The sequence below is a fragment of the Peromyscus leucopus genome, chromosome 19 (genome assembly GCF_004664715.2).
Source record: "Peromyscus leucopus breed LL Stock chromosome 19, UCI_PerLeu_2.1, whole genome shotgun sequence".
Lineage (NCBI taxonomy): Eukaryota > Metazoa > Chordata > Mammalia > Rodentia > Cricetidae > Peromyscus > Peromyscus leucopus.
The window spans coordinates 10,493,350-10,521,282 of NC_051079.1; the positions used below are offsets into that span (position 1 = coordinate 10,493,350).

The 27,933-nt window shown below is 42.2% G+C and overlaps 1 protein-coding gene across 2 annotated transcripts in view; it reads left to right on the forward strand.

Moving 5' to 3' along the window:
- The window catches only part of Dsg3 (desmoglein 3), a 30,218-nt gene extending 12,111 nt beyond the window's left edge, over window positions 1–18,107 (forward strand). Inside the window, exons 6-16 of one of the 2 annotated variants that reach the window (XM_037196971.1) lie at window positions 27–193; window positions 1,026–1,154; window positions 1,597–1,782; window positions 4,167–4,438; window positions 5,307–5,446; window positions 7,270–7,497; window positions 8,843–9,097; window positions 12,105–12,250; window positions 12,507–12,570; window positions 14,853–15,082; window positions 16,119–18,107. In XM_037196971.1, coding sequence (XP_037052866.1) covers window positions 27–193; window positions 1,026–1,154; window positions 1,597–1,782; window positions 4,167–4,438; window positions 5,307–5,446; window positions 7,270–7,497; window positions 8,843–9,097; window positions 12,105–12,250; window positions 12,507–12,570; window positions 14,853–15,082; window positions 16,119–16,982 — 2,681 coding nt within the window. In that variant the 3' untranslated portion in view covers window positions 16,983–18,107. The remainder of the gene's footprint in view (window positions 1–26; window positions 194–1,025; window positions 1,155–1,596; window positions 1,783–4,166; window positions 4,439–5,306; window positions 5,447–7,269; window positions 7,498–8,842; window positions 9,098–12,104; window positions 12,251–12,506; window positions 12,571–14,852; window positions 15,083–16,118) is intronic. The other variant, XM_037196972.1, reaches the window with a different exon arrangement.
- The last annotated feature ends 9,826 nt before the right edge of the window (window positions 18,108–27,933 follow it).

Here is a 27,933-nt window from a genome sequence, read left to right on the forward strand (position 1 = left end):
CTTTGACAATTTTCCTATATTCCTAGATTCACTGGTAATGATCCTAAATGCCACAGACGCAGATGAGCCAAACCATATGAACTCTAAAATTGCCTTCAAAATCGTCTCCCAGGAGCCTGCAGGCATGCCCATGTTCCTCATCAGCCGAAACACTGGAGAAGTCCGCACTTTGACCAGTTCTCTTGATCGAGAGGTAAGACAAGGTTTGACTTGGAAGCATCAAAAAAAAAAAAAAGAAAAAAAACCAAAAACCAAAAACCAAACTCAAGGGTTTGATGACTAGCAACCCAAGCGTGGTGCTTCCATTTTGTCTGAGAACACAGAGAAGGGGGAAGAGCTCCCGCCCTTTGCCTGAGACAGTCTAGAGGAATTTGCCTTGGTGGTTGTGATTCTGCTGTAACAGAATGTATACCTGTGAGGACAACCTGTCACACAACACCTCAAAGGGGAGAATTGTGGAAGACACCGGTGTGCAGCAGACCCTACACGGTGATCAGTTCCTAAAGATCAGGAGAAAATTCTAAGATGAAGAGATTTCTATCTGTCATAAAACTTTGATAGCATAGCTTTTCTCTAGACATTTCTATTTAATTCTACCTCTGCTTACAAAACACCAAAGAATCTTCTCTTCTCTCATCGTCTCCCACCACCACCCTCTATCTCCACCAGAACAGGCTACTCAGGTGCATATTACTTTCACACAGGTGATTTTCCCAGTAGACTGCTAGGGAAATTCCATGAGTTAGCTTCTTTTAGACAACCACATCACCTCTCATTCCTATATCCCTGTTTTTCTGCTCTGAGTCCACAACACTACCTTCAGAAGTTTACGACACAGGAAGCTGCTTGTAGTCCCTCAAACCTTCCACCCAGTCACCTGGAGCCACACCAGTCTCTCTCTGCCATGGACAAACTAACAGTGTGCGTGAGTCATGATTCATGATCTGAAATGTTGTCAGGAGGCAACTACTGGCCATTCACAACCTTTGACAATTAATCTCTGTTCTCTTTTTCTCCAAATTCAGCAAATCAGCAGCTACCGTCTGGTGGTGAGTGGCGCAGACAATGATGGAGCGGGACTATCAAGTCAATGTGAATGCAGTATTAAAGTGAAAGATGTCAATGACAACTTCCCGGTGCTTAGAGACTCTCAGGTACATCCACTGGTCCTTGAAGAACCATTTTATATACGCTTAATAGTTTAGCATCCCAAGCCACGAATTGCCTCTTTGCTGGCTACTAAATTTTCTGTTTTTCTACTTAAAAAATTAGCTTAAATATAATTAAGGAATTGGTGTGAGATAACACATAATTGGAGAAATAAAGATAAATACTGTTTAAAGTAAATGCGATTCTTTTAGGTAAACCCTAGTGCTGAATCTTGAGCACTCATCTGGGGGGGTTCTAGCAGGGTGGCTGAAGACCATCCTCTTCGGTTGGAGGAAGGTTGGCACAGTGCGGGCGGAGGGGCACACTCGCCTAGCCAGCCAGGTCAGCCAGACACCCTGGCGATGGACAGTGTGAGAACCAGTTCTGCAGCCAGGCTGCCCTCACCACTCACAGCACTGAATCGTAAATCCCGAGTTTCTCTTTCAGTATTCGGCACGTATTGAGGAAAATACTTTAAATTCTGAGTTACTCCGGTTTCAAGTGACAGACTGGGATGAAGAATACACGGATAACTGGCTGGCTGTGTACTTCTTTACCTCTGGAAATGAGGGGAATTGGTTTGAAATTGAAACAGATCCCAGAACCAATGAAGGCATCCTGAAGGTGGTTAAGGTAAGGTCTGAGTTTCCTTAATGGGTAAAAACACTCTACAGTAACTCAAACTACTAGTTATACAAATAAATTACATCAATAATGTGACCACTCTATTATTTTAAAAAAAATAGAAAACATAACAAAGTAGATAGCATTTATTTTACTATCATCATAGTTATATTGCCTAAAGACAGCATCCCTTCCAAGTTATTGTACTTTCCATAACACACACACACACACACACATAGAGAGAGGGATGGGGACAGGGGTGGGGGGCTGCATGCTTTCTGGACAGGGAAGCAAAGACATTTCATATATTAATCAAAATCAGTCTGCAGTTGGATTGGAGTTTGGAAGAGATGAGAATGCATGGGATTGTGGCTCTGGAATTTGTCAACATGTTTAAATGCATTAGCTGATGTCAGCACAGAATTTCTCCAGGAAGTGGGAACTGTTAACAAATTCTGCTAGGTAAAAAGCAAAAAACTGAGTAAAGCTTGGGTTCAGCATGACAGACTCCCCATCTGGAATTATATCAGGACAGCTGTGCCTGGAAATAGCATATACCCGAACAAATAGCCACTCTGCTGACATTCTTTGGCATCAGGTTTGGGAACATTCTGGAGCTTCTTTAACACCTAGGTCTGACATAGTGATGGAGTGAGTGATATTTCCTTAATTAAGAGACTGCTGGATGATTTGCAAGCATCCCCTTATTCCACATTTCACAGAGAGTGTTACAGCTTCTGACCTGCAGTCAACATCATCATGACTCCTTATCTAATGTACTAGGGTCACTCAGTTTCCCAAACTCAACACCTGGCTGTCATCCTTGAACCCTGGCATTTCCTCACAGCAATCGGCCAGACATCAAGTTCTGCCTAGAAACTCCCTTTAAAGGATGGCTTTCCTCTGCCTCCTACCACTTTTCCTCTGCCTGGCCTCGGTCCGCTGAGGATTCTGTGGGGAAACCCTCATACTGTTGAGTCTTGGACTAATCAACGTGATTCCAACATGCCATCCAGGTGGATAGCCACCTGCTCCAAAATGGAGTAGTAAACCTTCCTCACCACGGTGCCCAAGGCCCTACCAACCAGCTCAGATCACCTTCGGCAGCAGAGTATTTGAAAGTGTCTCCGCCTTTCTCTGAATAACTTTACTGCATCCTTCAATGCTCAGCTCAGATCCAAAACCTCTCAGACACCTTTCCTAACTCTCAGTAGAAGCAATTCCCTGCTTCCACACAGCTCTGTAATCTCTTTGTCTCAACCTACACTTCCCCTTCCACTGGGAAACTCTGAACCCTCAGAAGCAATCATTGTAGCTGACGGACACTCAAATCCAGATCTTTTTCCTTAAAAATATTCTACTGGTAAATAGATAAAACAAAAATTGGCATTTCCTAATCTATCCTCCTGAAAAAAGAAGAAAAATGTTAACCTTGAATTCCTTGGGACTTGATTTAATTAGAAAATCAAGCAGTTTTAAGTAAAAACACTTAAAACCAGCTCCATGAAGAGTGGGACTGCTCACTGCTATAAAAAGAATGGATTGGTCTTTTTGCCAACGAATATGTGATAGTTGGCCTTTAGACCAGGGAAATTTTATTTATGTCAGAAAAGAATATACATGAATCTAATGAGTATTTTATTAATAGCCAAGTTGCTGTTTATAAAAACCTATCACCAGGCAGTGGTGGGGCATGCCCTAAATCTCAGCACTCAGGAGGCAGAGGCAAGCAGATCTCTGAGTTGGGGGCCAGCCTGGTCTATAAAGTGACAGTCAGAACTACATAGGGAAACCCTGTCTCAAAAACAAAGAAATAAAAAAGAATGTCTCATAGGACTTCATTCATTCAGTCTTATAATAAGCTGGTGAGGTACGGTTTGGTTTGAGATGTGAAAAAGTTAAGGTCTGGGATGTAGCATAGTGGTAGAATACTTGCCTACCATATGTAACATCCTGGGTTCCACTTCCAGTACTGAAAAGAATATATTTTTTAAACAAGTTAAAATGTACATAACATTTAGAAGTGAAAAGCTAAGGATCAGAGAAATCAAACCCCATGCTTTACAACACCCAGATTCTGTTACAAACATAACAGAATCAAGACTTGAGCCATGTTACCACCACAAATTAGGGATTCTTTAAGTTCTACCTCACAGCCGAAAAGGAGTTAATGATGTTTTGTTTATCTAAAAAGGGGACACTTTATAAACAGGCTACCAAAACAAGGTCCCATGAAAATAAGGCAGTCTCTAGTTGACATTAATGTTGACTTCTGAAACCATTTTTGCTCTTTAGAAATAGAAGGTCCTGTCCATGTCATGGTCTTCCAGATTGTGTTTGCTTTGTTTTGTCTTTTGTGACGCTTCCTCCTGTCTGATTTGGTTTCACTCCAGGCTCTGGATTATGAGCAAATGCAAAGCATGCAATTTAGTATTGCTGTCAGAAACAAAGCTGAGTTCCACCAGTCAGTGATCTCCCAGTACCAAGTTCGGCCGACTCCAGTCATAATCCAAGTCACCAATGTCCAAGAAGGAATCTCATTCCGTCCTCCCTCCAAGACATTTACTGTGCCAAGGGGCGTAAGCACTAACAAACTGGCTGGTTATATCCTGGGAACATATCAAGCTACTGATGAGGACACTGGTAAAGCTGCCTCCTCTGTCAGGTAAGACGGGCTTTAAATCCTCTGGGTCCTTAGTGTGACTTTTGTCTATATACGATTACATCACATTGCTCCATCAACTGGTTGCCAAAAACAGAGCTACAAAAGGGGTGAAGTTGAGGAACAGATAACTCAAGAAGAGATACACAGATAAATTATTAGAATATGTTGTGCCATGAGCAAAAATAGCTTGTCTGTAAACTAGTAGGAACTAAAAGATGGATACCCCTTAGCTCATATGGAAATCAGGAGAGAGCTTCATAGCTGAGTCTTGCAAAAGGTTAGAAGTTCACCAAAGGAGTGAGTTCTAGTGAGATAAGACACTGTGGCTCCATTCAAGGCAAAGTCGGTAGTGGCTGAAGCGTTAAGCACCATACAGAGTAGCAGCCACAGTCTGAAGACCAAAGGTACATGGTTGGTTTCACTTTGTTCTATTTTATTTTTCACAGCCAAAAATTGAGTAACCAGACTAATGCATACAAAAGGATTATGAAGGGTGATCCACCTACATCATGTTAATTTTTCTGGGTTTTTTTTTTTACTTCTTTATTAGATTTATTTGTTTGTTTTATGTATATGGGTGTTTTACCTGCATGTGTGTCTGTGTACTTTGTGTTTGTAGTTCCTCAAGGAGCCAGAAGAGGGCATCAGATTCCCTGGAGTTACAGGTGGTTGTGAGCTGCCATGTGGGTGCTGGGAACCAAACCTGGATCCCATATGAGAGCAACAATACTTGAGTACTGAGCCTTCTCTCCAGAACTCTGATATTGTTTATAAGTACACACACAGCGTTTTAGATCATGCATAAATATGTTGGCTGAATAATATTCATTAAAGAAATAATATTTTATATTTTTCTATTATAAAACAGATATGTCCTGGGTCGTAATGATGGTGGTCTGCTTGTGATTGATTCAAAAACTGCTGAGATCAAATTTGTCAAAAACATCGACCGAGATTCTACTTTCATAGTTAACAAGACAATCTCAGCTGAGATTTTGGCCATAGATGGTAAGAAAGATATTTCCATGGTTTTGAATGATATATTTAAATTAGCATTTCCTTCAGAGTAGATGGTCATGACTGCTTTACCTATTTCCTTTATCATTAAAGATCATTATCTTAGGAGCTTTGAGCCTTGGGTCTGAGACACCACACCTGAACCTAAGAGAGACGAAGAATTTCCACTTACTAGTTTAGTTAATAACACCCATAACTCTGGTCCCTTTGGTTTACTATGGGTGAGGGAGAAAGCGTGTGTATGTATGTGTGTGTGTGTGGGGGGGGTGTATGATGCATATTCATCCATATGTGTGTGCGAGTGCATGTACCCATGCATTTGTGGAGGCCAGAGGAAGATGTTGAGTGTCCTACTCCATATGGTGTGCCTTAGGCACTTGAGACAGGGTATCTTACTTAACCTGGAGCAATGCTGGCAGTCAGCAGGTCCACGAGACTGAGTTGCAGATCCATACACAGCAGCCCCGGCTTTTTGCATAGTGCTAAGGGCCCAAACTTGGGACCTCATGCTTGCACATCAAGTGTTCTCACCCTCTGAGCCATCTCCCTAGCCCCAGGAGGAATTTTTTTGAATTTTAATAACTGAGTTTTAGAGGACCAGTAAAAAAATTCCTACAATCAATAACAAATCCACTCCAAATGTAAGCTCACGTTGTGAGTTCCCTACAGAAAGCCTGTAAACTCTCATCATTAAACAACAAAATTTCCTCTCCTGAGATGTTTTAAATAATATTCATAGAATGTGTGTATTTACCAATCTATAAAATTAATTTAGACTCAGTGTAATAAACACCAGAAAATAAACATCAAAAATGTTAACATTTGGAAAAACCACCCCTAACACTAAAAATGACAGAACTCATTCATCATCTCACCACCGAAGAGTTTTATTTTGCTGCTTGATTGTCAACATTGTTTGTTTGTTTGTTTGTTTGTTTGTTTACAATAGGGCCTAACTATATGGACCTGGCCCTGTGGCTCACTATGTAGAGCAGGCTAGACTCAAACTCACAGAGATCCACATGCCTCTGCTCCTAAGTGCTTGGGATTAAAAAGCCACATGCCACCACCCACACTGACTTCAGTAAACTTTTAAGTCTTAAGTAAAAAATATAATTATTTATTCCAGATACTAAGGCTCAAATTGCAGAAGCAATTTCGTCTCCTGGTTACAAATGTAACCACAGCTTTTCCAGCTTTTTTTTTATTGATTTCATTTGTAATTAATGAATTACTTTGATTTCAAGAATATTTGACTAATACTAATGCTGCTTACTAGATACACCAGGCAACTCAGCCAGTTTAAATTGGTCTTATAAGTTGCAGAAATAGGATGTTGTCTTTTTACTCCTGATAATAACAAATATACCTTTTCATGAGAAGTTATCCTAACTTGGCAGTAAGAAAGAAATAGAAAAGTTGCTTTTGTAAGTTGGGTGCAGTGGGTTACCTATAATCCCAGCTACTCAGGAGCCTGAGGAGGGAGTTCCCAGTCAACCTGAGCAACCTAGAGTGACTCTTTCTCAAAAAAAAAAAAAAATGAGGCCGGGTGGTGGTGGCGCACGCCTTTAATCCCAGCACTCGGGAGGCAGATCCAGGTGGATCTCTATGAGTTCGAGGCCAGCCTGGGCTACCAAGTGAGTTCCAGGAAAGGCGCAAAGCTACACAGAGAAACCCTGTCTTGAAAAACCAAAAAAAAAAAAAAAAAAAAAAAAAAAAATGAAAGAAAGAGAGAGAGACAGGAAAAGAGATGGGAGCATGGGGGGTCGTTTTTGTACAAATCTATTCTCTGTATTTCTTTATTCTTCTTACAGAAAACACTGGTAAGACATCTACAGGCACAGTGCTTGTGGAAGTGCCCAGTTTTAGTGAAAACTGTCCATCAGTTGTCCTCGAGAAGGAAGAGATCTGCAGCTCCTCACCGTCTGTGCTCGTCTCGGTGAGGACCCTGGAGAGGGGCAGATACACCGGCCCCTACACAGTGTCGCTGGAGGAGCAGCCCCTGAAACTGCCCGTCATGTGGAACATCAGAACGGTGAACGGTGAGTCAGAGGAAGCTTGCTTCCGTGGCTGAGCCGCAGCGGCTTTGTGTTTCCAGAGGAACATGAACCCCTTTGACAGGGGTCCTTTCTAAGAAAAACTGAAAACATTCATTTGAAACCAAGATATGAGCCTGGTCTCCTCTGAAGGGAAGAGAAATTATATGAATTCTAGCACCATTTGCTGTTTTCTGCATTTGTTAGTATCGTTGTTTGAGATAGGGTCCCTGTGTGCAGCCCAGCCAGGGCTGGAACATGCCAGGTAAGAGGCAACCTTGAGAGCGCGATAGACTGACACCTGCAAACCCACTAGTCAATGAAAAAAAGGAATCATTTCCTCTTAAAGCATATCATGTTTATTATATATTTCTGTTTTTTCGAAAGTCTCATAGACAATAGAAATTTCCTCCCTTTCTGAACTGTACAGTGACCAAGGCACTGCTAATCCTCTATGAACGCACTCTCCTTTATTGTTTTCTGTACAAATCTTGCTTCCTTTCATGGATGTACTCCATGGTATCCTGCAGTCATACATTAGTCATGACCACAGACACCAAAGAAATTTTGCTCTGCATGACCTTTCACCCTTGGCATTCTGATCTTATTTAAAGGAATAGCTCCAAACTTTACGTGCACCATTGGTCTCCAAATGAGTTTACCAGATAGATACATGGTCAATGAACAGACAGCTGGGAATATTGCTCAGTGATACTGCACATGCCTAGTATTCACAAGGTTCCAGGGTCAATTCTTGGGGGTGGCACGATGGGGGGTGATTGAATTGAGTTGGGTTGGACAACACAAACTGTGTAGCCATGGCACATGTCAAAGGCACTGTGGATTCCAGAATAATTCAAACACTACAACACTGCCCAGGTCCCCACTTAGAAAGAGGTGGTATAGAAATGGGGAGCCAAGAACAAGTGATGCTCAGTTGTCTAATAGGCAATGGGCCCCACCACCAGGAACCCTATCACCCAGGCTCTCCGCTCTGGAGTGAGATGAGAGAGTACCCCCAAAGCTTAAAGTGAGTTTCAATGAGTCGGACATGGGATCAGAGTGTGAAGGCATACATGAGGCCATGTGCCTGTAAGCTTTTACAATTTTGTGTTGGACTGCATCTGCAGCTATTTTGGGCCACATGTGACCAACATGCCATGGACTGGACATTCCTGGTAGGCAGACTGACCCCATCAAACCTCTTCCACTACTCAGCAGTGCTCCAACCAAAGCAGACCTGCTCTTTGTGACCATGATTCAAAGACAATTCTAGCACCATTATCAAAAACAAGAAGCTGTGAGAGCAAGGGATGCCTAGCCTCACTGGTGATTTGTGCTTTTTTTATAGCTACCTCAGCGCGTCTACAAGCCCAACAGCAGTTGTCTCCAGGAGTGTACAGTGTCCCAGTCATCGTGAAGGACAATGAAGGCGGGCAGTGTGACACACCAGAGATCCTGACTCTGACCGTGTGTCAGTGTGATGACCGGAACCTGTGCAGATCTCCTAACCCGAGCAGAGAACCCATTTTATACAGGGAGTCATCCTGGGGGCTGGGGCCTGCTGCCATCGGATTGATCCTGCTAGGACTCCTGATGTTGCTGTGTGAGTAAGCCAGTGTACCCTTCGTAGTCCATGGCAGTGACATCATTTACAAGAGTCATTGTGCTCGTTTGTATAGTGTGAGAAGCGTCATTCTATAATCACTTAACTGGTAAAACTGAAGGAAACTGCTAGAAAAATCTGAAATGTGTTTAGCTTATCACTTAGCAACAATTTAAATACACCAAAGCAAGTCATACATGGAAACATTTAAAAAAAAAAAAAAAAAAAAAAAAAAAAAACAGGGCTAGGGAGATGGCTTCCGTCGGTAAAGTGTTTGCCTCACAAGCATGAGGATCTGAGTTCAATCCCAGTGTCCACCTAAACAGCCAGGTGCACTAGCGAATGCTTGCGATCCCCGCCATAGCAGGATGGGAGGAAGAGACACCCTGATTCCTAGAACTCACTGGCCAGCTAGCCTAGCGTACTTAGCAAAGCTTGGGTGATTGAGAGACCCTGTCCCAAACAGAAACAGGAAGACACCCAAGGAACGACATTCAAGATGCCGCCTGGCCTCCATAAGCACACTCATACAGGTGTGTGCCCGTAAGCACATTCCACGCACACAGGGGATGGGGGACAAGACTGAGGAAAAGAAATTATAAAGATGCTCTACAATCAGTCAATTATATTCAGAGTCAAATCATGCCTTTATTTATAAGCGTGAATAAAGCATGACTTTCTAAGATGCACACACACACACATCTCAGATCCACATACTAGTCTCATGAACCCTAAAATAAAAGAACGCTGGTCAAATAACGTTGGAGAGGTCAGCTAGGATCCATATTAACAGAACTCGAGCACTGAGAATTTACCTCAAAACAGAGCTTACCCCTCACGTGCACCCCTTTAAAATGTTCATACCTGGGCCGTAGCAATGGCTCAGCAGTTAGGAGTACTCAACAGGACCTGGTTCGGGTTCCTAGCACCCACATGGTGGCTCACAACCACCCATAACTCCCAGACACTCATGTAGAACACACTCATACACATAAAATAAATCTTTAAAAAACGTTTTAATGTTCACACATAATAGTAAAGACATTTAGGGAAACTACATGCCTGACTGTCTTTTAATAAATGTGCATTTTATTTTATTCAATAGATAGATTTCTGGGAATTTTCATTTTAATCAAAATCTCATTAATCAAATGATGCTCTGAATATGAAAGTTCTCTACTTAGAGGATTTTGAAAGGAGTTGGATAAACAATGGATTTTTAATAAGTTCACAATAAGTCCTTAGTTTACTACTGAATCATAAAATAATAATGGTAAAACAAATTTTCATGATATGTATGTATATTCTACTTCAACTGTCTTTAGAAATATGATTTTTGGAGTAGAATGGTACCTCAGTGATCATTAGCACAGAGCTCTTATAGAAGAGCTGAGTTCAGTTCCCAATACACACTTTGGGGGGCTCACAACTCCCCATAACTCCAGCTCCAGGGGATCCAAAGAGGTTCTTGCCTTCAGAGACATGTATATACCTACACACAGACATACACATGTGAACAGAATTAAAAATGAAATATTTTAAAGAAAATACAAATAAATACAATTCATATAAACATTGTATTAAAATTGAATATACTGTACGAATTATATCCCATCTATTTTGTAACTTGACCTAATTTTATGCTAATATATGACTGGTCTAATTTGCATAATTATGTAGTTCATTCTAGCAATACTAGCAGGTCTTCAAAGCACCTGTTACTGTTTTTTCCCTTTTATCAGACAACCATGATGAAGGCAGTTCCCCTCTGAATGGATGACTTAGAAAGAGAAAGATCATGTGATATACTCAGGAGCACAGAGCTGAAAAGCAGTGCCTCCAAAATTCAAACCCTAGAAGTCTGATTTAGAGGCTGTGTTCCCGAAACCCTCCAGGGAGCTACTTCTAAGTGGACAGTTCAAGCATTAGGGTTCAGTGGCCTTGATAGCACAGAGATGGAGAGGAGGCATTGACGTCGGAGTACAATAAACACCTGCTTCTAAAATAAGTGCCTCTGGAGCTAGAGAGATGGATCAGCAGCTGAGAGCCCTGGCTGCTCTTCCAGAGGACCGGGATTTAGATTGTAGCACCCACATGGCAGCCAACAGCTGCCTGGAACTCTGGTTCTAGGGAATCTGACACTTTCCTCCAGTTTCTGCGTGCACCAGGCAGGCACATGGTACACAGAAAAAGATGCAGGCACAGCACCCATGCATATGAAGTAAATATTTTTAAATGAACATTCCTTAGCTCATTAGTGGAAAGAGTGATGCAAGGGCTGGAAGATCCTCCAGGCTGAGGACTCTCAGTTCACAATTAAAAGTGCTCTTACAGGGGCTGGGGAAATGGCTCTGAGATTAAGAGCACGGGCTCTGCAGGAACCCAAGTTCCAATTCCCAGCACTGCACACCTCCAATCCTTACATGCATCCCGCGTGTGTGAGCGCGTGCACATGCACGCATGCATGCATGCACGCACATACACACACAGTGCACTGACAGCCATTGATTAAGCTGTCTTTAGTTGCTGTTGCACTTTGCTGGTCAGCTGCTCTTACTAAAGATCGGAGTGCTTAAGTATTATCAAAATTACCTAAAATCTCAGCTGTGAAGGTATCATATTGTGTATATATGTACCAGACACACTGGATACACTCAACATGTACAAACAAATACAGTAAATAGTAGTAGTAGTAGTAGTAGTAGTAGTAGTAGTAGTAGTAGTAGTAGTAATAATAATAATAATAATAATAGTGTATTATGGAAAGGAACTGAGAAACTGAACAAACCTTCCATGAAATGGCCTGGCCTCCTTCAGCTCATGATCACTGGAAAATTACTGTGTTTCACTTACTAAGTTATATTCTCTAGACACTAATTTTGCTTTCATTAAATATATTCCTTTAATGTCTGAGTCACTGTACTGCCTTTGTAACACTTTTCACAATTGCCATGCCGTATAGTTTCCAAGGGATTCAAGCCTTCTCTATTTCCTTGTTCCTGCCCAGTGGCCCCGCTGCTGCTGCTGACCTGTGACTGTGGGGCGGGTCCCATCGGAGGAGGAGCCGCCACAGGTGGCTTTATCCCTGTGCCTGACGGTTCAGAAGGAACCATCCACCAGTGGGGAATCGAAGGAGCCCAGCCTGAAGACAAGGTGAGGAGCCGGTTTGTAGAGCAGTTACTGCAGTCATGTGGTGGGGAACAGTTTCTACTGAAATAGGAAAGGGAACAGAGGGATAGCAGGAGACATCTTGGTCCTAAGTGGAGACTGTCGTGGATGGGACTTTCAGGACTCCAGCTTTATAGAAGTCATGTCCTAAAAAGAGCCGTTCCTAGAAGAATTGTAATGTTAGCACTTACAAGGGTCCACACTTCACTGAAACATGTGTTTCTTATAACACAATTTGCAGGAAATCACAAATATTTGTGTGCCTCCTACCACAACCAATGGAGCAGATTTTATGGAAAGTTCTGGTGAGTAAACATCCAATTTGCTTGTTTATTTATCTGTACTGGGATTCGAACTCAGGGCTTCATGCATGCTAAGCAAGTGTTCCCACTGAGCTACAGCCCCTGTCCTTTTTCATGTTTTTGGTTTTTTTAAGACAGGGTCTTACTAATTTCCCAGGCAGGTCTTAACTTGAAATCCTCCTGCCTCAGCCTCCTGAGAGCTGAAATTTACTTTTGAAATGTATCTTTGAAAGCAAAGGTGGATTAGAGGAGAACTAGTCAAAATTAAGAAATGATCAATAATTGCATCTGCATGTACATAAGAGATATCACCACTGAGATTAGAAGCTGGCTTTGTATTTCTTTGTGTTCTAGCCAATTCCATGGCACTGGTCTGCCCTCCATGAGTCAATTCACTCACTGACGTTGCTGTTTTGAAAATCTAAAGACTATTTTTTTGCTTTTTCCAAACTTTAATGAATTAAAGTAACTATAGCTCTCAGTCAACTAATTACTAACTTTAAAGTACTTTTAATTTATTATCTTATTTTGTTTAGAGGTATTTTGCCTGCATGTATATCTATGCACCACGTGCATGCCTGCTGCTCACAGAGGTCAGAAGAGGGTATAGGATCCCCTGGAACTGGGGTTACAGATGGCTGTGAGCCACTATATGGGTATTGGTAACTGAACCTGTCCTTTAGAAGAGCAGCCAGAGTCCTTAACCACTAAGCCATGTCTCCAATCACTAATTAATAACATTTAATTACATTTAATTATGAAATATTTTACAGTGATAGAAAACTGTAAATGAAATTGTAAGCAGTAGCCATACCCACCACCAACTCTGTCTATTGTTGGCTCAGGTCGGGTCATGCTTACCCATCAAGTCTCATGTGTGTGCATCTGTGTGTGTGTGTGTGTGTGTGTGTGTGTGTGTGTGTGTGTGTGTGTATGTGTGTGTGTGCATCTGCAACTCTGTCCCTCTTCCTGGTGTGACAGCATCAACTGTGTCCTGATTTGAGTTCAGTTACTAGTTCTGTACAGTCACCATGGGGCATGAAGCCTAAAGCAAGCACATAAGTGCATCTGTTGTTTCCTTGGATTTACCAAGGCAATTTTAGTCATGTTGTCTCATTACCAGAAGTACACTATAAAGTAGTGATCAGTAACACCTGGCACTCACAGGAATTTTATTCTTATTTCTATAGTTAGCAAGAATCTACACAAGTTATCTCCAGCTACGTGACAGCCTTTAACAGCTTCTCAAACACTTGCTTCTCCCATTGTGATTATATAGCAAACTCATGATGAGCTGGAGTGTTGCTTAGGTGGTTTAGAGTGCTGGCTGATCCTCCAGAGAACTGGGGATCAATTCCTGGTACCCACACTGGGTGGTTATTAAACACCTGTAAACTCCAGTTGCAGGGGACCTGACATCCTGTGACAATTTCTGTGAACACCCATACACATGTGTCCATATCCACACACATACATAAATAAAAAGTAAAAATAAATTTAAATAATCTATCAATACATAAGATGAAATAAATAAGAATTTCTTTAAATTTCCCTTGGACACTGTCTGTCACTTTACAAGGTCACATCATGGAGACTCTCCTCATTTCCCATACTAAAATCCTATGACTGATTGCAATGTTCTTGTACCTGAGAACACATGAGGTCAGAAGCTCCCCATGGCTGATCACCGACTACTGCGTCTTTTCCCTTTTGTGTTTCTGGCCACTGACAGTCTATTTCCCCTGTACTCTTCATTAAGTGACACGTTTTCATGGCTTTTCTGCCTGCCCACCTCCCTCCACTGTGACTCTCACATAAACCTTCTGGAATATTATGACCCGGCCACATCATTGTGCTTTCCCTGACATTGCTGCTTTACATGGCAACTGTCCATCAAAGATGAAAGAATTTTAGGGACTGAAAAGAGAGCTCAGTCAGTCAAGTGCTTGCTATACCAGGGTGAGGCCCTGAATCCATGAAAAAGCTAAGCATGGTGGCCCATGCCGGGGAGCAGGTCCCTGGGGCTCACTGGTCACAGAGCCTAACTGAATCAGCAAGTTCCAGACCAGTGAGAGACCCTGACTCAAAAAGGAGGGATGGTGCCCTGAGAATAACACCCAAGACTGACTTCTGACTTCCACACGCACACATGTGCACACATGCCAACACGGGCATGCACACACGCATGAACGTGCACACAAATGTACACACACATATGCATACACACAGAAGCTTTGAAAAAGTCACAGCGCAGAGCATTTCAGAACTCTCCCTTCTGTCTTCAGAAGTTTGTACGAACACATACGCCGGCGGGACTGTGGCGGAAGGCGCTTCTGGGATGGAGATGACGACCAAGCTGGGAGCAGCTACTGGCTCAGGCGCTGCAGCCGCGCTCGGCCCCTGCTCCTTGGGTCATTCAGGGACGATGAGAACGAGGCACTCCACTGGAGGGACCTTGAAGGACTTTGTCGCTGCACCAGTGAACATGACTTTCCTAGGTTCCTACTTTTCTCAGGTAACTGGGTAGCCACCTGTCAGGCTGGGTTGGTTATCTCCTTTACACAGGAAATCTGGTTGCTAGGTTGTAGACGTTAGTTTTGAGATTCATTTTTTTTTTTTTTTTTTTTTTTTTTATGGAAGGAAAGAAAAGCTTCCTCTTGTCAAAATAAATCAGGTCATCTTGGTGGCTGTCAAAATCAAGCCACTAGTTCAAACTCACAGACCAAGCTGATGGAGACAAAGTTAGCGCAAAGTTCACTGGGGTGAAAACTGTCTCAGTGCACGCTGGGAAAGCTGCGCCTCCCCCAACACAAAAAGATGGAGCAGTCCAGGGATAGACTCCAGGCAGCATATTCAGTTACTATGGAGACTGAAACCCAGATAAAATCAAGAGCTAAAAGATAAGCCTAGGCTAGACTCTTCAATGGAATGTCAGCCATACTGTCAATTCCCCAAACAAGAGTGTAAAAGAGGATTTCCTGAAGCCAGACTCAGAAAGACCAGCATCATGCTTTCTCTAATATGTGGAGTCTAGGTTTATTTTTATCTATACATGGAAGCAGGAGGGGACTGCTTGGAAGGGAAGGAGAAGAACAGGAGAGACGGGGGGAACATGGGATGGTAACGAGAAGAAAAGCTATCCCATGTTTCTCTCATTTGCAAACGTCTGTATTTAACTATATATGCATATATAGCACATGAAAGCTGAGGAGAGACTATTTGGGGAAAGGAAAATGGCTAACAGGAGGGAGGGAAGAGCAAGAATGGGTAAAGGAGGGTCTAAATATGAGCGAAGATCAAGGATATATATTTATGAGAATGTCACTAACCTATTATATTGGTCACTAACTAAAAACATACTAACAATAAAAATAAATAAATGAAAACATTTTAGCTATCCAGAGGAAAAAAATAATCAAATTTAAAAATGAAGAACATTTTCATCATCAGTGTGGATTACCTAATGTGGGGGTCCACACTCCAGCCTTGGACTTTATGAATGGAATGGGATGGTCCTTGTAAGATCGTTTCTCCTCTTTCTCCATCTTTAGAAATCATTCGCCTATGCCGAGGAAGAGGATGAACGGGAAGTGAATGACTGTTTGCTGATCTACGATGATGAAGGCGAGGATGCTGCCCCCTGTTCGCCTACACTCAGCTCCTGCAGCTTTATTGCCGATGACCTGGATGACAGCTTCTTGGATTCTCTTGGCCCCAAATTTAAAAAGCTTGCAGAGATATGTCTCGGTATTGATGATGAAGCCAAGCAGGCAAAGCCAGGCCCTAAAGACAGGGCTTCTGGGGCAGACGTCTGTGCTCGCTCTACCGAAGTCCCTCAGTCAGGTTCTAGCAGGTACCAAACTGTACCTGGTAGTGTGGAGGTCCCTCAATCAGGTTCTAGCAGGTACCAGACTCTGCCTGGCAGTCTGGAGGTCCCTCAATCGGGTTCTCAAAGGTACCAGACTCTGCCTGGCAGTCTGGAGGTCCCTCAGTCAGGTTCTAGCAGGTACCAAACTCTGCCTGGCAGTCTGCAGGTCCCTCAATCAGGTTCTAGCAGGCACCAAACTCTGTCTGGCAGTCTGGAGATTCCTCAGTCAGGTTCTCAAAGGTACCAGACTTTGCCTGGCAGTCAAGTTTCTTCTGTTTTGTCCCCTTCCGGGTCTGTCCTCCCTGCCATTGCCATCCCTGACCCTCTACAGCTTGGTAACTACTTGCTCACAGAAACTCACGCAACTTCAGGCTCCTTTGTGCAGCCTGCTGCTGCCACCTTTGACCCACATCTCACCCAGAACGTGACGGTAACAGAAAGGGTGATCTGCCCCCTTCCGAGTGTCTCGGGCAGCCTAGTGGCTCCCACGGAGCTGCGAGGCTCCTACAGTATGCTCTATACAAAAGAAACCTGTTCCCATCTATGACCTGAGAAAACTGGAAAAACATAGCAACCAAATTTGGATATTTCTACCCAAATATCTTTTTTTTAATCTAGCAAAGCTCATGCATGGTGTTGAACTAACTTGGCTCTTACTGGATAATTTCTGATCAGGATTATAACTCAAATACTTGGATTCATATACCAAAGCTGGGTATGCTGTCATTTCTAATTCTCTAATTTTTTTCAAGCAGAAGTAAACCTGTATATCTACAAAAAAAATGACCTTAAGATATTAGATAGGGAGGGTTCCTAAGCATCTTTAAATTCTGTACTATCAATGCCAAAGGAAGACACTATCGCCTTAAAATGCAGTGTGGGTTAGGAGATTGGCTTCCTTCTTGGAGTTCAGGTTTCTGTCTCTGTCACCTTTTCTGGTGCCATTAGTAAGGATATGAGAGTATTATTAATGACAATGGTAATTTGAGGTGCATGATGAAGATTTTTAGGGCAGCTTGGAACAAAGGTAATGGATGCAGCTGAGTGTTTCTGTCTTCTTGGTGAGAGAACTCAAAGCGTATCTTTTGCTCAAGCTCAGGGCCGTGGGTGAACATGTTTAAATTGTCACATCTATATTCTTTGTATATTCACAATAAGACAGTTTTAAAGTACAAATAGCATAGAACATGTAAGAAAGTTTAGTGTGGTGTAAATAATATTCCGTGTGTATTTTGAGCTAGCCCAAGAAAAGGCAATTTCAGACAGAAACATGAGCTCCCTCCAGACACCCCTTAGAAGTGTCTGACCCTGTGTCAGTCTTTCAAAGAGAAGTCCTTATTGTGAGTTCCAGTGAGAAGGATTGACTCACAGAAGATCTGCAGGGAGGTTTGTTACGGTAACGACGTCGAGCAGGGTTTGTGGGAATAGAAAGCATGACTTCTAAGCAAAAGGGGCTGTAAATTAAAATAGCATGTAGTGAAATGTGTGAATGTGTATCATTTTAGGAAAGCAAAGAAAACATTTTCAAGTGAAAAAGAGAATTGAACAGCTGTAGCAATTTAATGCTGAGTGTGAGGATGTTATGTGAGTGAATATTCAGAGCAGTGGTTCTCAGCCTTCCTAATGCTGCGACCCTTTACTGCAGTTCCTCCTGTTGTGGCGACCCCCAACTGTAAAGTTGTTTTCATTGCTACTTCATAACTGTGATTTTGCCACTGTTATGAATTATAATGTAAATATCTGATACTCAGGATATCTGATATGCAAGCCCTGTGAAAGGGCCATTCAACATCCGGCCCCCTCCCCCAAGGATCCGACCGACAGGTTGAGAACCGCTGGTTGAAAAGTTATTTCATGAGAGTAGACCTAACAGTAATACTGTTCTTCCCGACATTTCTGGTTATTCATGGCCCCACCCTTCAGCCCACAGAAAACACCCTACCTCACCTGCTTTCGACATTAGCCAAGTCTCTCCAAGGTCACTGTCCAGCTCAATTATTTTGAATTGTATGAAAAGTAGGTCTTTTGATTTTCCTTTCTGGGTTTTTATTTTTGTTGTTGATGTTGGTTTTTGCTGGTTGTTTTTGGTTTGGTTTGTTTTTGCTTTTGTTTTTTGAGGCAGGGTCTTGCTGTAGCTAAGGCTGTTCTGGAACCTGCTACATAGTCATGCTAGCCTTGAACTTGTGATCCTCCTGATAACCTCCTGAATGCTGAGATTGTAGGCATGAGCCACCACATACAGTGGATCTTTTTTCATAATAAAAGTTTTAAAATGTTTTCCAGACACTGAATATTAATCAATTACGTTTTAATCCTAAAGGTAAATACAGTCTAAAGATCTTGAGGGTGAAGCAGACACCTAAATGTCACCATCCCTAGTACCTGTCCCTTTTGCTAGTATTGTGACTACCAGGAATGACGTATGAGGACAGACAGGCTGAGAAGCTTACGCAACCTAAGTTCCCGAGACAAGGCTTTCAGCATGCCTGTACTGAGCGAGAGGAGCGTGTGGAGCAGCCCGCCCCTCACTTCTGCAGACGCTGGTCTGTGCTTCTGCTTTGTCATGAATGCTAGACTAACAGTAAGAACAGTCCTTACTCAATGTGCAAAGGGGGACTCAGGCTTCCCAGAGCATTTTAACTTTAGCTCTTAAACGCAACCTAACAAATGGGAATTTGGAGCTAGGCATGGTGGCCCACACCTATAATCCAGTACTTGGGAGATGGAAGCCAGAATATCAGAAGTTCAAAGTCATCCTCAGCCACATAGCTAGCCTGGCTGCATGAGACTTTGTCTCAAACAAAAGGTTAGAAAAATAACCTCAAAAATGGATATTTGGCTGCATTATTAAAATGCAGAGGAAACCAGGCCACAGTGGTAAAGTTTATATAGATGAAAATCTAAAGGTTTTTTTTAAGTTTGAAAATGTATTCATCTTTGGAATGACCTAGAAGTCCTCTTCATTTGTAACAATGTATCTGTATTTTTTATTAAAAATAAAAATTGTTTTAAGCAGAAAATCTGAGTGTCCTTTGACTTCGTATATTGTGCATTTTAAACAGTACATATTGAAACACATGGCAGGGCTGGGGACCTGGCTGAGCGAAGGTGCTTGCAGTCACTCGTGACAACCTGAGTTTGATCCCTGGGACCGACACGGTGGAAGGAGAGAACCAACTTTCCAAAGGTGTCCTCTGATCGCTACATGCACACTATGGCACATGGATGCCCCGACACATAATAAACAACAAACAAATAAACAAACAAACAAACAAAGCAAATGGTGTAACATTGTTACAATAAACCTGTCAATAAACCTTAATCACTCTGTGAAGGAGAGATTCTTCCATAATAGTCATTAAGAAATGTACTGTAAACGTGTATATGAATCTTTTAATAGTATTTTACTTTTTTGTTCCTAGATAATACCTCTTCTTCATTCTCCCAGGAAATGGGGAAATATCTGAGGATTCAGAATTTCTTTGGGAGGTTGTAGCACCCAAGGAGTTCAAAGCAGGAAGCGTTTAGACACTGGATGATTTTGATCATGCACAGTGTGTTTGACGATGGGAGTAGCCTCACAGGCAAAAGTCTGCCCTTCTGTGACTTGGAGAGAGAAGTTGAGTAAAGAGGTGACAGTTCTCCTGTACTGTGACAGCAATCTGGACCATGACACTGTTGAGAGTCATCTGTCCTCACGGTGGCTTTATCACTAAATAAATGTCATACTATTGTGCGTCCTTCTAAGAGGTGCCAAGACATTGGATGCTCTTCTGGCTGGACCTTCCTCCTTCTTAAATCTGGACAGTGAGGCTCAGATGAGGGCAATGGAGAGAAAAGATGAAAACAAGTGCTGGATGAAGAATCTTGAAGAATGATGGATGACTTGCCCTGAACATTAGGAGTCAATGCCTGCGAAGTAAAAGTCATTTAGGTAAATGACAAAAAATATTACTGGATTGGAGGCAGAAGTTTCTCTGTGTTCTGCCTGGTCCAGTAGCCACTCAGTCCCAAGCAAACACACAGAGGCTTATATTAATTACACACTGTATGGCCCATGGCTCAGGCTTCTCACTAACTAGTTCTTACAACTTAACTCAACCCATTTCTATTAGTCTATATTTTACCATGTGGCTTCGTGGCATTACCCATTCTCTCACATCTTGCTTCTCCTGGTGGTGGCTCACAGCATCTCCCTGATTCCACCCTTCTTCATCTCCATTTTCAGTTGAATGTATTGCCTAACCTTATTCTACCTTGCCATTTATCAACCAGTGAGAGCAACATATATTCGCAATGTACAGAAAGATATCCCACAGCACTTCTCCTTTTCTGTCTAATCAAAAAGCAAGGTTTTAGCTTTAACATAGTAAAATTATATATAACCAAACAGTTGTCAAGCAAGAATTACAGTTATAATGTCTATTCTATTTGTATTTGTACTTGGTAAAATTAAAGAGAATATTCTATCATCTATCCTATATTTGTGAATCTAAAGTTTTATATCTAATTTGCCTTTTATCATAACTGAGGAAAACTATAGTTATAACTATCTAGTCTTCAACCCTATCAAAGACCCCAGAAGGATATAATATCACCTGAGTAAACAGGAAGGGCATTGTAAGCAACTTCCAATATTCTAGAAATGACAGAGACATCTGGCTGCTTGGACAGTCATTCAAAGTCCCTCTGCAATGCTGGGGCATCCATCTTCAGGCTACAGGCCTATAGTCTCTGGCAGACTTTTCAGTGAAGCAGGAAATTTGAAGGACTGTTTCACCTATTGGCAAAGTTCGTCAATTGCTTTTTTCTGTGTCCTGCAGAATGTCTAGCAGTTTCTTCTGTGAAGCAGGAACCTGAAGGACCATCTAGCTCTGTTTTGGCAAAGTTCAGTGATCAAAAAGACATCCCACAGCACTGGATTCTATTCATAGAAAGTTCAAGAAATAAAAAAAGACAAAACTGGAGATGGGCAGATGACTCCGTTGATAAAATGCTTGTTATGCTTTATCCTCCCAAGCATTCAACCTCTAAAACCCAGATAATAACCCCAGCCAGTAGAGAGACTGAGCCAGGCAGATCCCCAGGGCTCACTGGCCAGCTAACCTGACCTCACCAGGGAGCTCCAGGCAAACACACAGACCCTGTCTCAAACAGCATGGATGCACCTGAGAAATGACATCTGAGTTTGACCTCTACCCCACACACACATCACACACATGCACACACACCTGCGCATTTAACCCTTGACGTCACTTCACACACAACACATTCTGAAACAAATCAAGGTAAAGCTGGTTCATTTTCATTTTAGGGCCTTAAAGACAAAGTCACAGTTTGGAAGACATCAACAGTTTGGAAACAAACACAAGCAGACTCCATGCTGCTGGCTGGTCTGCTTTTTCACACCCTCTGCCGGGTCTACAAAGAGAAATTCCGAATCAGAAATTACATGGCTTAACATTTATTCAGTAACACAGGCTGAGATGGTTTTACAGAAGAGGAGCAACTGCTAAATAAAGAAAAGCAACAATCATTTCAATTCCAGGTTCCAGAAGCTACAGAGTTCCCGCCACAATCCAAGGATCCTGCTGCTTTGCCTGGTTCACCGTGGGCTGAGATTTGTCCACAGCCAACACGTCAGCCACGCTCAGGTTTGTGTTCTTTCTTTCTCTTAAAAACTTTCGCTACAAATATAAGACAGAGAAATATAGATATAATGGTGCCAGGGTTAAAACTCGAGACAACAGCAATGGGGGAATGTACCAATGGTTGCAGTTACCAGAAAAGGAACTGATACTGCCTAGTGTTGCCCTTGCTGTATGCTGAGAGAGCCCCATACTCTAATTAAAGTCTCAGAGTGAACCTTAGACTGCAGTCACAGATACAGAGACTTGGAAGGGCAACGTCTCCCAGATGACACAACAAAGAATAAACATTAAAATGTGTCACCTTCCTCTAGGAACAACTACTTGGAATACACTCTTCACTATACACAACGAGCAACACCTGAAAAATTAGAAAGAGTATGTCGAAAATAAAGGCAATAATAAGAAGGGTTAGAAATATAGACATATAGCCCAGAGATAAAAGCATCCAGGTCTGGTGGCACAGTTCTGTAATCCTATTCCAAGGATTGAGGCAGGATGACTCCAAGTTCAAAGCCAGCCTGGACAATTCAGTGAGAACCTGTCTCACAATAAGTAGTAAAGCTGTCTGAGGGTGTATCTCAGTGATAGAGGCCTGGCTTAGCCTGTGAGAGGCTCAGGGTCAATTCCCAGTACTGGAGAAAATGTTTTAAAGTGTGGGACATAATAGCTCTCATCTATAATCCCAGCACTCAGACGACTGAAGCAGGAGAATAGCATGATTTTGAGACCAGTCTGGGCTACATAACAAGACCCTATATCAAACATACACATGTATAATATAACATAAGCATAGACATAAGACATACAGATAGATAGATAGTAGATAGATAGATAGATAGATAGATAGATAGATAGATAGATAGATAGATAGATAGATAGATAGATAGACAGATAGACAGATAGATAGGCAGTCAAATGGGAAAGTTGGAGCATTAAATCGAAGACCAAGTCTTTAAGCTGAACTTAATTACAGTTTCTGCTGACAGATGTCATAGGCACCCAAACAAGCTACTTGGAAGTCACAGGTTCTTTTCTAATGAACCTTTAAGAATAATCTAGAGAGCTAGTAACAAACTACTTGGAAGAGGTTGTATGAAATGTGCCCTGTGTAAAAATTACTTCCTTAAAAGAGTTTCAATCAAAAAAATTGTATGAAATTCTCAAAGAATTAATAAAAATATTATATTAAAAAGACTCCTTCCATGGCCCATGAGAAATGGCACATTTTAACCTTCGTTTTACTTATATTCTGGCCAAATATGAGACTATCATATCCTCAGTCTTACGCCTCACATATCTCTCACCGTTACAGTGAACTGAATTCCTCATTATTAACATTTTAACTGACTGGAACTGAAGTGTGATTTATGTAATCCAAACTCCAAGGCAAAACACAGGCTTACACACACACACACACACACACAGGGACACACACACACACACACACACACACACACACACACACACACACACCTGCCTCAGGTAACCTCATAGCTTGGAGTAGCTGAAGCAAGTCTTTTCACTGTTAAATCCATAGGCTAGACAGTAATGCTCAGTACGTGCCCACGGTTTCTGCATTCAAGGAGTATGCTTTCTAGTTTTGTTAATGAAAAATAAGAACAACCTAGATTTTTTTTCACCTAACTTCACTTAGATAGATACAATCGAGAGTCTGTGTTTGACCAGACCTTATTCTTGATGAGGCAGACACTCCCCGGTCCCTTCAAAACTGTAATCCATTTCTATCTAGTAGGTTCTAGAACACATTCTTTTCTGTATCTCCCCTATCTTCACAGCTGCTAGAGACTCCAAATTTCTCCTCAGAAGCTATTTTATGGCTATAAGTTGATATCCAAGTTATTTTTAAGATTTTATTTTTATTTTAATTATGCATCTTTGTGTGCATATATGCACATGAGTTCAGTACCTCCAGAGCCACAGAAGGGTAGCCAGTGTCCTGGAGCTAGGGTTACAGGTGGTCTTGAGTTCCCCAAAATGGGCACTGGGAACCGAACTGGGGTCCTATGCGAGAGCCGCAGGTGCTTCTAAGCACAGAGTGACTTTTCCAGCCCCTAAGCTGACTTTAAAAATAAAACAAACAGCCAGGCAACAGTGGCCCACGCCTTTAATCCCAGCACTCGGGAGGCAGAGCCACATGGATCTCGGTGAGTTCGAGGCCAGCCTGGCTGACAGAGCGAGATCCAGGACAGGCACCAAAACTACACAGAGAAACCCTGTCTCAAACAAAAGAAAAAACAAACACATAAATAAACCAAAGGCCTTGCTGTTCTTTGTAGATACACCACCTTAGATCCCTGCCGCTGTCTTCTTTTATGCTGGTCTTTGAGTCCTCTCTCAGTGAAGCAAACCAACAACAAATCTGTTGCCAAGGCAACAGCAGACCTACTCTGTCAGCCAAAGCTCTCCCAGGCTTTTCCTACATGCCAGTGCCTGCAATGGCCTCCTTTGCCAATTCTGGCTAGCCAAAGATCTCTCCGCTGTAGAAGCAAGCCCGGAGACATTGTTAAAGACAGGAAATAATGAGTTGTTGTGTAAAGAAAACCCACTAAAATTTCAGATAGTCAAATTGCTATGGGAGGAACTAAGAGAAAATTTTGAAATAAGAGAAATCTTATTCCATGTACTAATCAATCAGGAATATCTGTTTTAATGATTAACAAAAGTTAAACCTAAACAGTTTCATTCTGTTTGTGCCCGTGTGTATTTTGCGTTTGTCATTAACAACAGCTCAGACTTTGGAGACAAGCTCCCAGAATTCAAACTCACAGCAGATTGCTCAGTCTATGTGGACTATTGTTATGGGAACAACAACCATCTGTACCCATCAGGTTCTGGTAGTTATAAAATGAATTTGGGGCATAGTAAGTATTTAGAAAATTATATTTACATTTTAAGTCTTTAAATGAACTCTAAGTTAGGCATGCTGACTACCTACCCTACAGAATCTCAAACCATTGACACCATTTGATCCACAGCCTTTTGGGGTGTTTGTTTGTTTGTTCATTGAGGGTTGTTTGTTTTTGTTTTTTAAGACAGGCTTTCTCTGTTTATCTCTGGCTATCCTGGAACTCACTCAGCTAGCCTCATACTCAAAGATCTGCCTACCTCTGCTTCCTGAGTGCTGGGATTAAAGGTGTGTGCCACTACTGCCCTGCCCAGCCTTTCTTATTTATTTTATTTATTTATTTATTTATTTATTTATTTATTTATTTATTTATTTATTTATTTATTGGTTTTTTGAGACAGGGTTTCTCTGTGTAGCTTTGCAACTTTCCTGGAACTAACTTTGGAGACCAGGCTGGCCTCGAACTCACAAAGATCTGCCTGCTTCTGCCTCCACCGCCCGGCTCTTATTTATTTTTTAACAGTTTCCTTTTCCTTTTTATTTTTCTAAAACTTCTTATTGATTCTTTACAGATTTCACATCGTGCATCCTGATCCCATCATCTCCCCATCCCTTCCTATCCACCCTCTGCCTTTGCAACCTCTTCTCTAAGATAAAATAAAGTTTAAAAGAAAAACCAAAACACAAAACAACAACAACAAAACAAACTAACATAATCGACCCAGATATGCCACTGCCCTCAGCTCAGCCTGCATGATGGGTGACCATATGTCGCTCAGGTCTATTATGTGCCCAGCGGAGGCACAGTCCTCAGACACCAACATGGCCACAGGTGGCGGCCCAGAAACTGGGCATCCATGTGGCCTTTGGTGGCAACTAAGCCATGGACATCAACACAGACCCTGGCTTCGGTACGGCCAGAGACCCAGACATGGCCCTCCACAGCAGTTCGGATCCAGATGTCACCATGGCCCCAGGTAGCAGCACAGGCCACTCAGATCTGTATGGCCCCAGCAGCAGCTTGATCCTCAAAGACCAACATGGCCCCAGCTGTCAATCCAGACTCCAGGCCTCTGTGTACCCTCGGTGGCAACAAGAGCCATGGGCGTCAACACAGACCCTGACTTCAGTACAGCCATGGACCCAGACATGGTCCTCCACTGCAGTTCAGATCCAGACATCACCATGGCCCCAAATGGCAAGCAAGCCACCCACATCAGACCATTCCTTACCACCCTTATCTCTTCAGAACTGCCTCTCTCCCCAGCATGTGAGCTGTTTCTTTTGCCTCGATCTCCCATTTTCCTACCCTGTACTCGTTCACCATAATGGTGCTCAACCATCTACCACCACAGGCTCAGGGTTGATTTCTGCCTGCCCAGGCCAAGTGGCCTGGGCTAGAGCTAACAGCCTTTCTTTTTTCTTTTCTTTTCTTTTTAATTCCGATGTTCAAACCATAACTTGGGGACTTGCTGGTCAATGGCTAATTTAAGAACTAGTTATCCTCAATTACATATTGAATTCAAGGCCAATCTGACCACCATGAAACTCCGCCTCAAAATAAAATCATAGTAGGAGTCATGGCACACACCTTAAATCCCAGCACTCAGAAAGCAAGTCAGGTGGATCTCTATGAGATGGAAACCAGCCTGATCCACATAGAGTACCTAGAGAGTCCCAGGAGAGCCAGAGCTATATAATAGAGAGCTTATTTCAAAAAAAAAAAAAAAAAAAAAAAAAAAAAAAAAAAAAAAAACACTTTTAAACAAGAAAAAAGATAAATAAATAAACCCTATATTTGATATCTTCCTGTATAGGACCACCTCTGTGTGAATAAACACCTGTAACTCAGATTTCACATTCTGACCAGTTGGCTTAATGCTGCCAGAGGCTGGGAAATGAAAGGAACCAGATTTGACTATCTTCTATTTGGGAGAAAGTGGTCATTTTTAATAGCTTGACCAAATTCTAAGCTGAAAACTCAGGGTACATATCCTAGGACAACAATCATCCTCTGCCACACATTTTTACTTTGCTCTTAAGATGTCATCTGGTTAGGGTTTCTATGGCCTTGAAGAGACACCATGATGATGGCAACTCTTATAAGGAAAACATTTAATTGGGCTCACTTAACAGTTTCAGAGGTTTGGTCCATTATCACCATGGTGAGACATGAGGACTTGCAGGCAGACATGGTGCTGGAGAAGGAACTGAGAGGTCTACATCTTGATGTGCAGGCAACAGGAAGCGAACCGTGTTCCACACTGGACATAGCTTAACCATAGGAGACCAAAGCCCACTCCCACAGGGACATACTCCCTCCAGCAAGGACACACCCACTCCAACAAGGACACACCCACTCCAACAGGGACACACCCACTCCAACAAGGACACACCCACTCCAACAGGAACACACCTCCTAATAGTGCCACGCCCTATGGGGGCCATTTTCTTTTAAACCACCACAGCAGCTACTGAAAATTCTGAGACAGGCTGATTGTCTCACAATAAACAAGGGAAACTCACCTGCTCTTAGTGACCACAGAGAAGTTCTTCACATACAGTCTCATGTGGATTTCAGTCTACTCAACTCCAAAGCTTCCCTGGAATACCACTCTGTTTAACCTGTTCACTTGATATCCAAATAACCAAAGATTTTAGATGGCAGCTCTAATCCCAATATTAAGAAGTAAAAACAATGGCAGACTTTCTTCCTCTTGTATACCCATTGGAAAATTAGTCAAAAGTTTTTGTTGCTGGGCTTACCTTTATTGTAGCTGAATTCGCATGAAACCTATGTGATTCATTCCAAAAGGTCTGACATCACTTAGCAAAAGTTAAGAGAGACAGTCTGGTAGGGGGTGAAGTAGAAAATTATGCAAAGTTAATTGACAATTGCCTAGCTAAATGACAGGTCACCTTTCAAGGTATACAGTCATTTGTGTATTATAATAAACATTATGGTTTGTATGGAAAAAACA